The sequence below is a fragment of the Xenopus tropicalis genome, chromosome 2 (genome assembly GCF_000004195.4).
Source record: "Xenopus tropicalis strain Nigerian chromosome 2, UCB_Xtro_10.0, whole genome shotgun sequence".
Taxonomy (NCBI): Eukaryota; Metazoa; Chordata; class Amphibia; order Anura; family Pipidae; genus Xenopus; species Xenopus tropicalis.
Genome location: NC_030678.2, coordinates 177,847,581 through 177,857,949, shown reverse-complemented (window position 1 = coordinate 177,857,949; position 10,369 = coordinate 177,847,581). Strand labels below are relative to the sequence as shown.

At 52.2% G+C, this 10,369-nt stretch overlaps 1 protein-coding gene across 2 annotated transcripts; it reads right to left on the bottom strand.

Moving 5' to 3' along the window:
• Positions 1-7,754: 7,754 nt before the first annotated feature.
• On the bottom strand, positions 7,755-9,938 carry or52m1 (olfactory receptor family 52 subfamily M member 1). 2 transcript variants are annotated; one of them, XM_031896381.1, is made up of 2 exons: positions 9,698-9,938; positions 7,755-8,736 (listed from the first exon to the last, which is right to left on the bottom strand). In XM_031896381.1, the coding sequence occupies exon 2, from the start codon at positions 8,711-8,713 to the stop codon at positions 7,778-7,780; it is 936 nt and encodes a 311-aa protein (XP_031752241.1). In that variant the 5' UTR covers positions 8,714-8,736; positions 9,698-9,938; the 3' UTR covers positions 7,755-7,777. The 2 variants fall into 2 exon arrangements, with proteins under 2 accessions (XP_031752241.1, XP_031752242.1); XM_031896382.1 differs by lacking the exon at positions 9,698-9,938 and adding an exon at positions 9,605-9,690.
• Between the last annotated feature and the right edge of the window lie 431 nt (positions 9,939-10,369).

Below are 10,369 nucleotides of genomic sequence, written 5' to 3'. Positions count from 1 at the left end.
TCAGGAGTCAGAACCAGCAGTGCAGGGAAGGGAAAGGGACAGACACAGTGACAGTTACACATAACTATAAACCAGTGAGAATGAGGGATGAATGGATATTGGGGAGTTGTATCAGGAGTCAGAACCAGCAGTGCAGGGGAGGGAAAGGGACAGACACAGTGACAGTTACACATAACTATAAACCCAGTGAGAATGAGGAATGAATGGATATTGGGGAGTTGTATCAGGACTCAGAACCAGCAGTGCAGAGAAGGGAAAGGGACAGACACAGTGACAGTTACACATAACTATAAACCCAGTGAGAATGAGGGATGAATGGATATTGGGGAGTTGTATCAGGAGTCAGAACCAGCAGTGCAGAGAAGGGAAAGGGACAGACACAGTGACAGTTACACATAACTATAAACCCAGTGAGAATGAGGGATGAATGGATATTGGGGAGTTGTATCAGGAGTCAGAACCAGCAGTGCAGAGAAGGGAAAGGGACAGACACAGTGACAGTTACACATAACTATAAACCAGTGAGAATGAGGGATGAATGGGTATTGGGGAGTTGTATCAGGACTCAGAACCAGCAGTGCAGAGAAGGGAAAGGGACAGACACAGTGACAGTTACACATAACTATAAACCCAGTGAGAATGAGGGATGAATGGATATTGGGGAGTTGTATCAGGAGTCAGAACCAGCAGTGCAGAGAAGGGAAAGGGACAGACACAGTGACAGTTACACATAACTATAAACCCAGTGAGAATGAGGGATGAATGGATATTGGGGAGTTGTATCAGGAGTCAGAACCAGCAGTGCAGAGAAGGGAAAGGGACAGACACAGTGACAGTTACACATAACTATAAACCCAGTGAGAATGAGGGATGAATGGGTATTGGGGAGTTGTATCAGGAGTCAGAACCAGCAGTGCAGGGAAGGGAAAGGGACAGACACAGTGACAGTTACACATAACTATAAACCCAGTGAGAATGAGGGATGAATGGATATTGGGGAGTTGTATCAGGAGTCAGAACCAGCAGTGCAGGGAAGGGAAAGGGACAGACACAGTGACAGTTACACATAACTATAAACCCAGTGAGAATGAGGAATGAATGGGTATTGGGGAGTTGTATCAGGATTCAGAACCAGCAGTGCAGGGAAGGGAAAGGGACAGACACAGTGACAGTTACACATAACTATAAACCCAGTGAGAATGAGGAATGAATGGGTATTGGGGAGTTGTATCAGGAGTCAGAACCAGCAGTGCAGGGAAGGGAAAGGGACAGACACAGTGACAGTTACACATAACTATAAACCCAGTGAGAATGAGGGATGAATGGGTATTGGGGAGTTGTATCAGGAGTCAGAACCAGCAGTGCAGAGAGGGGAAAGGGACAGACACAGTGACAGTTACACATAACTATAAACCCAGTGAGAATGAGGAATGAATGGGTATTGGGGAGTTGTATCAGGAGTCAGAACCAGCAGTGCAGAGAAGAGAAAGGGACAGACACAGTGACAGTTACACATAACTATAAACCCAGTGAGAATGAGGAATGAATGGATATTGGGGAGTTGTATCAGGAGTCAGAACCAGCAGTGCAGGGAAGGGAAAGGGACAGGCACAGTGACAGTTACACATAACTATAAACCCAGTGAGAATGAGGAATGAATGGATATTGGGGAGTTGTATCAGGAGTCAGAACCAGCAGTGCAGGGAAGGGAAAGGGACAGACACAGTGACAGTTACACATAACTATAAACCCAGTGAGAATGAGGGATGAATGGGTATTGGGGAGTTGTATCAGGATTCAGAACCAGCAGTGCAGGGAAGGGAAAGGGACAGACACAGTGACAGTTACACATAACTATAAACCCAGTGAGAATGAGGAATGAATGGGTATTGGGGAGTTGTATCAGGATTCAGAACCAGCAGTGCAGGGAAGGGAAAGGGACAGACACAGTGACAGTTACACATAACTATAAACCCAGTGAGAATGAGGAATGAATGGATATTGGGGAGTTGTATCAGGAGTCAGAACCAGCAGTGCAGAGAAGGGAAAGGGACAGACACAGTGACAGTTACACATAACTATAAACCCAGTGAGAATGAGGAATGAATGGGTATTGGGGAGTTGTATCAGGAGTCAGAACCAGCAGTGCAGGGAAGGGAAAGGGACAGACACAGTGACAGTTACACATAACTATAAACCCAGTGAGAATGAGGAATGAATGGATATTGGGGAGTTGTATCAGGAGTCAGAACCAGCAGTGCAGGGAAGGGAAAGGGACAGACACAGTGACAGTTACACATAACTATAAACCCAGTGAGAATGAGGGATGAATGGATATTGGGGAGTTGTATCAGGAGTCAGAACCAGCAGTGCAGGGAAGGGAAAGGGACAGACACAGTGACAGTTACACATAACTATAAACCCAGTGAGAATGAGGGGTGAATGGATATTGGGGAGTTGTATCAGGAGTCAGAACCAGCAGTGCAGGGAAGGGAAAGGGACAGACACAGTGACAGTTACACATAACTATAAACCCAGTGAGAATGAGGAATGAATGGGTATTGGGGAGTTGTATCAGGAGTCAGAACCAGCAGTGCAGGGAAGGGAAAGGGACAGACACAGTGACAGTTACACATAACTATAAACCCAGTGAGAATGAGGGATGAATGGATACTGGGGAGTTGTATCAGGAGTCAGAACCAGCAGTGCAGGGAAGGGAAAGGGACAGACACAGTGACAGTTACACATAACTATAAACCCAGTGAGAATGAGGGATGAATGGATATTGGGGAGTTGTATCAGGAGTCAGAACCAGCAGTGCAGAGAAGAGAAAGGGACAGACACAGTGACAGTTACACATAACTATAAACCCAGTGAGAATGAGGGATGAATGGATATTGGGGAGTTGTATCAGGAGTCAGAACCAGCAGTGCAGGGAAGGGAAAGGGACAGACACAGTGACAGTTACACATAACTATAAACCCAGTGAGAATGAGGAATGAATGGATATTGGGGAGTTGTATCAGGAGTCAGAACCAGCAGTGCAGGGAAGGGAAAGGGACAGACACAGTGACAGTTACACATAACTATAAACCCAGTGAGAATGAGGAATGAATGGGTATTGGGGAGTTGTATCAGGAGTCAGAACCAGCAGTGCAGGGAAGGGAAAGGGACAGACACAGTGACAGTTACACATAACTATAAACCCAGTGAGAATGAGGAATGAATGGATATTGGGGAGTTGTATCAGGAGTCAGAACCAGCAGTGCAGGGAAGGGAAAGGGACAGACACAGTGACAGTTACACATAACTATAAACCCAGTGAGAATGAGGAATGAATGGATATTGGGGAGTTGCCCCCGGGGGGGGCATGTGAGGAGCATTACCAGTTCTGTAGCCTAATTAGCAGCCTCGTTAATGAGATGAGACAATAACAAGGCGGGTCAGTAGATTAGGGACTAAGCTGAGGTGACGGGGGGGGGGGGGGCTGGGGTCGGTATGGGGGGGCCCTGGGGTGCCCATATTGTTGATCTCAGTCAAAGCACATAATGAGGCATTTGGGGGGGGCTGTACTGTAACCCTTTAGGTACCAGACAAAAGACTGCCCAAGCCATAACGCACCATGAAGGGTTAAACATCACTGCGGGGGGGGGGGTATTTATGGATATGTTGTTGCTCAGATGGCAGATAAGATCGTACTTGGCACCAAATAAAGGAAATATGTGCCCCACGCCCGGCTGGTTCCTCTCACACCCACTGATTTACTGCCCCCAACACTGGAAATTCCCAGAGGCAGCGCCCCCCCCTGGCAGAGCAGCACCCCCTCCTGGCACAGCAGCGCCCCCTCCCCCCTGGCACAGCAGCGCCCCCCCCTGGCACAGCAGCGCCCCCCCCTGGCTCAGCAGCACCCCCCCTGGCTCAGCAGCACCCCCCCTGGCTCAGCAGCACCCCCCCCTGGCTCAGCAGCACCCCCCCTGGCTCAGCAGCACCCCCCCCCGGCACAGCAGCAATCCTCCTGGCACAGCAGCACCCCCCTGGCACAGCAGCACCCCCCCTGGCACAGCAGCACCCCCCCCTGGCTCAGCAGCATCCCCCCTGGCTCAGCAGCACCCCCCCTGGCACAGCAGCGCCCCCCCCGGCACAGCAGCGCCCCCCCCGGCACAGCAGCACCCCCCCGGCACAGCAGCGCCCCCCCGGCACAGCAGCACCCCCCCCCCGGCACAGCAGCAATCCTCCTGGCACAGCAGCACCCCCCCTGGCACAGCAGCACCCCCCCGGGCACAGCAGCACCCCCCCTGGCACAGCAGCACCCCCCCTGGCACAGCAGCGCCCCCCCCTGGCACAGCAGCACCCCCCCTGGCACAGCAGCGCCCCCCCCGGCACAGCAGCACCCCCCCCGGCACAGCAGCACCCCCCCGGCACAGCAGCGCCCCCCCCTGGCACAGCAGCGCCCCCCCCCGGCACAGCAGCACCCCCCCGGCACAGCAGCACCCCCCCTGGCACAGCAGCGCCCCCCCCCGGCACAGCAGCACCCCCCCGGCACAGCAGCACCCCCCCGGCACAGCAGCACCCCCCCCCCCGGCACAGCAGCAATCCTCCTGGCACAGCAGCACCCCCCCTGGCACAGCAGCACCCCCCCCGGGCACAGCAGCACCCCCCCTGGCACAGCAGCGCCCCCCCTGGCACAGCAGCACCCCCCCCCGGCACAGCAGCACCCCCCCGGCACAGCAGCACCCCCCCCGGCACAGCAGCGCCCCCCCCCTGGCACAGCAGCGCCCCCCCCGGCACAGCAGCACCCCCCCGGCACAGCAGCACCCCCCCTGGCACAGCAGCGCCCCCCCCCCGGCACAGCAGCACCCCCCCCTGGCACAGCAGCGCCCCCCCCCGGCACAGCAGCACCCCCCTCCCGGCACAGCAGCACTCCTCCTGGCACAGCAGCACCCCCTCTGGCTCAGCAGCACCCCCCCTGGCTCAGCAGCACCCCCCTGGCTCAGCAGCACCCCCCTGGCACAGCAGCGCCCCCCTCCGGCACAGCAGCACCCCCCTGGCACAGCAGCACCCCCCCCTGGCACAGCAGCGCCCCCCCCCTGGCACAGCAGCGCCCCCTCCTGGCACAGCAGCGCCCCCCCCGGCACAGCAGCGCCCCCCCCTGGCACAGCAGCGCCCCCCCCGGCACAGGAGCGCCCCCCCCAGCACAGCAGCACCCCCCCCTGGCACAGCAGCGCCCCCCCCCCTGGCACAGCAGCGCCCCCCCCCCGGCACAGCAGCGCCCCCCCTGGCACAGCAGCGCCCCCCCCGGCACAGGAGCGCCCCCCCCAGCACAGCAGCACCCACACATATATAGGGTGCAGAACTGAACCAACCCCCTTGTGTTCCCCCCAGAGGTGCAACCAGAAAAGGGCCCCCCAAGGCAGGAGTTAGTTCCCCCCTTTATACAGAGCAGTGAGTATTGTGAGTAGCACAGCTGGGGGGCCGCAGGGCAGGGGGTAAGGATACTCTGACCCCCCCACACTAACATGTGTCCCCCTAAAAGCACATCCACAGACAGGGTGATAAGGGCAGATAGATGCCACTATGGGGGGTATTTAATACCAAGTGCCCCCCCCCCAGTGCCCCAGAAGGAAGTGCTGCAAACTGAATGCAACTCTAATAACAGTAAATGCCTGAGCTACAAACGGCCCCCCCAGTTCTGCCCGACCCATTGCCCCCCCCCCACTGATACCATACCAAGGGCCATTGCCTCCCCAGGGGCATTAGTGAGCCAATCAGTGCTGTGCATGATGTTCTGGGTTAGAAAATGTGATGCTATTAACCTTATTGCTGGGTGGACTATTGACAGGAAGGGGCGGGACTTCCCTCAGTGCCCAGGAATAATCTCCCCCACCCATGTCCAACCCTCTGAGACCCGGGACTCAGCGTTAGCCCTCAGGGGTTCCACCCTGCGCCCCAAACACCTGAATTCCCAGTGCAGCCCAGTGGGTGTTACTCAGGGATTATTAACCCCTCACCCTCTCCTGGGTGGAGCACAGAACCGCTCTGCCTAATTGCCCTAGAGCTGCCCAACGCCACTAAGGGCCACTAAGGGCCGCCCCCTGGGATCACGCAAACAAGCCAAGGCACACATACATGCTAGGCCCCATCAGCCAATGAATGGGCAGAGTTTTGCCTTTTGCTTCCACACTACTTCCTGTTACCTGACACTTCCTGTCAGCTGATCTCTGAGGGAGCCCACAGCCCATCACAAGATGGCGGCTTTGGGGAAAAGATACAAAAGGGCAATATTTAAACTGTCTGTTGGTTACGTATTGATTCTGGGGGGATAGTTTGCCTTTTGGATTCTAATTGCAAGCTCTTGTGCCGAGGGCCATCACTAGGCGGCATTTGCAGGCCGGGAGGGCGCGGCACGCTATGAGGAAATGTCAGGGTACAAATAAAGATAATAACTCTCAAAAGGGGAAACAGATAATGAGATTTTATAATATAAACTGAAACAGGAAAGAAACGTTCGGTCTGTTTGTGCCAAAAACTCCGCGGTCACGACCCACTACTTCCTGATCTTGCACAGGATTTCCCATGATTCCCCGGCACGCGTGTAAGCACGCAGCCCAGGGCACCCACGCACTGCCACCCAAAATCATCTGCAACTGTCACTTGTACATTGGATTAAAGGGGAAGTGTACCCCATTTCAGCATTGTCCCACTTTCATATTGTTCTATACTATATTACAGGGCTGGAAAGAGGTTGTGGGGTTGGCAATGTTTTGAACATGCCCACTTCACAAGGCCACACCCACTTCTAGAGGTTCCCCCCCACCCATATGTACTTATATATATATTTATATGAATGGAATGTTCTGGGCACAATACCTTCTTACTTTAATGTAAGCACCCCCTACCCATATGTATAAATACAAATATACAGAGAGGGAATGTTCTGGGCACATAATAAGCTGTACCCCCATACTGTACTGTCTAAGGGAAACACTATGGCACCCCCTACCCATATGTATAAATACAAATATACAGAGAAGGAATGTTCTGGGCACACAATAAGCTGTACCCCCATACTGTACTGTCTAAGGGAAACACTATGGCACCTCCTACCCATATGTATAAATACAAATATACAGAGAGGGAATGTTCTGGGCACATAATAAGCTGTACCCCCATACTGTACTGTCTAAGGGAAACACTATGGCACCCCCTACCCATATGTATAAATACAAATATACAGAGAGGGAATGTTCTGGGCACATAATAAGCTGTACCCCCATACTGTACTGTCTAAGGGAAACACTATGGCACCCCCTACCCATATGTATAAATACAAATATACAGAGAAGGAATGTTCTGGGCACACAATAAGCTGTACCCCCATACTGTACTGTCTAAGGGAAACACTATGGCACCTCCTACCCATATGTATAAATACAAATATACAGAGAAGGAATGTTCTGGGCACACAATAATGTATTACAATGCATAACACACATTATATACTTTTCCAATGATTATGACTTAATGTAAAGAGTCCATGTTGGAACTGGTCCTGTTGGGCCAACCAGAGAACTCCCTGGGCCCACTCATACAGATAGTACCATACAGTACAGGTTTTTATATGAGCTGAGGGGGAACATAACAATGGACTGATGGGATTCTCCAAGGCTCTGACCCACTAAGAGCTGAGCCCTCCGGGAGATCCTCTGATTGGCCAGTCTGACCCTGTAATGAGGAAGAATGACCCAAACATCTCATTTTCAAGAAGAGAATTATTTATTTAGAACAGATAAAGATATTTCCTCACTTTCTGCTGAATTTTCTTAGTCTTCATGCCGTAGACCAGGGGATTGAGCATGGGGGGTATGAGGAGGTAGAAGTTGGCCAACAAGATGTGAGTAGGGTGAGGAACGTTCCTGCCAAACCTGTGCACCAAGGAGGAGACAAGGATAGGGACATAGAAGGTTAGAATGGCACAGACATGGGAGACACAAGTGCCGAAGGCTTTGAGCCCAGCGGTGGAAGGCAGTCTCTGCAGAACCCTCAGAATCTTGATGTAGGACAATACAATGAACAAAGAGTCCATGGCTAGTACCAGGAACCCAACGACCATGCCAATGTGGTCATTGAGGGAAACATCTTGGCAGGCGAGTCCAACCACAGCCATGTGCTCGCAGTACGAGTGGAGGATAATGTTGCTCCTGTACCAAGGAAGCCTCTCGGCCAGAAGAAACAGAGGCAGGATACAAATAACCCCACGGATAACAGCTAAAGCGCTGGTTCTGATGATCGTCCCATTGCTCAGGATCACCTTGTACCTGAGTGGATTGCATATGGCAACATAGCGATCAAAGGCCATGGCCACGAAGATGCCAGACTCAATGGCAGAGAATGCATGGAGGAGAAACATCTGGAAGAGGCACGTGTGGTAGGGGATCTCGTTGGAGCTGGACCAGAAGATACTGAGCAGCTTGGGCATGGTGGAGTTGGCCAGAACCAAGTCAATGATGGATAGCACCGTGACGAAGATGTACATGGGCTGATGGAGACTCACCTCCGATATAATGATCTGCAGGACCACAAGGTTCCCGATCACCGCAATGAGGAATATGGAGCAGAACGGGATGGAGATCCAGGTGTGGAAGGGTTCCAGGCCGGGTATTCCCAGCAGAATGAAAGTGGTGGGGTGGAAACAGGTCTCATTGTCTGATGTCATGGTGGGATCCAAAGGGGATCTGTCTGATATAAGGAAATCTAATCAGTCTCTTTAATGTCCCGATTAAACAGTGTGTGTTAATGTGATTCTGGATTAAGTTGGGTAGATATCTAAAAAACTAATTTTTCATAAGCAAACTGAGGGGGCTGTTCCTGCTGAATTGTGCTTAGTACAGGGGAATCCCTATGTGCCATAGTTTTATGGTATCTCTCTGTACAGGCTATGAGCAAACTGAGGGGGCTGTTCCTGCTGAATTGTGCTTAGTACAGGGGAATCCCTATGTGCCATAGTTTTATGGTATCTCTCTGTACAGGCTATGGGCAAACTTAGGGGGCTGTTCCTGCTGAATTGTGCTTAGTACAGGGGAATCCCTATGTGCCATAGTTTTATGGTATCTCTCTGTACAGGCTATGAGCAAACTTAGGGGGCTGTTCCTGCTGAATTGTGCTTAGTACAGGGGAATCCCTATGTGCCATAGTTTTATGGTATCTCTCTGTACAGGCTATGGGCAAACTTAGGGGGCTGTTCCTGCTGAATTGTGCTTAGTACAGGGGAATCCCTATGTGCCATAGTTTTATGGTATCTCTCTGTACAGGCTATGAGCAAACTTAGGGGGCTGTTCCTGCTGAATTGTGCTTAGTACAGGGGAATCCCTATGTGCCATAGTTTTATGGTATCTCTCTGTACAGGCTATGGGCAAACTTAGGGGGCTGTTCCTGCTGAATTGTGCTTAGTACAGGGGAATCCCTATGTGCCATAGTTTTATGGTATCTCTCTATATACAGACTCCCCCACTAGTTCACACTACTTCAGACCTGATGATATTTATTATTAACCCTGTGTTGCCCTGTGAGAGTGAGGGGGGTGTTACTCCCGTTGTGCCGGACTCACCTGGTTCCGAGTGCAGTTCTGTCCCACGGCGCAGTCTTGGTTCCTATAAACACAATATTCCCATTGATACAGCAGCGACCCACCCCACCTTACCTTACTGCAATGCTGGTTCTGCCCGTAGCCCCCCCATTGTGCCAGGGCTACTTATGGGCGCTGCCTGGGTGCCACTGAGAGTTTCTGTGCCAATGTACCTGGCCCCTCGGTGCCACGCTTGCACCTTTCCTGCTGCGGGAAATCAATTAAAGGCCAATTATACAGACTGGGAAGTCACTGGGGCCTCTGGGATCAGCCGAGCTCTAATTACCCCCCATTGGGATCATCATCCTCGTTAGTTTATTAACGAGCCGCCCAGCGTGTAACAATGAGCTGTTCCCATTCCTGCCCCGCCCGCATCCCGTACTCACCAGTTACTATCGGGTTACTAATCGGGATGTGAGTGAAACTGATGGATGTGTGTATTTTTTCAACCTAACTTACTATGTTACTATGGAACCTGCCAGTGGGTAAATCATAGTTACACTGGTTATACCTGCAGATTCCTCGCTCTGGGGGGCTCACAGCCGCCATACAAGAACCCACGGCCCCCCGCGCAGCCCCCAAACATCTCAATGTATTATTATTATTATTTATTTATAAAGCGCCAACATACCCCGCAGCGCTGTACAATAAGGTACAATGTATTTGCCCATAGGAAGGGTAATTGATGCCTTTGCTGTGAATCCCTGGCTCTGACTCTGCCCCCCCGGCGCATCATTTAATGAATAA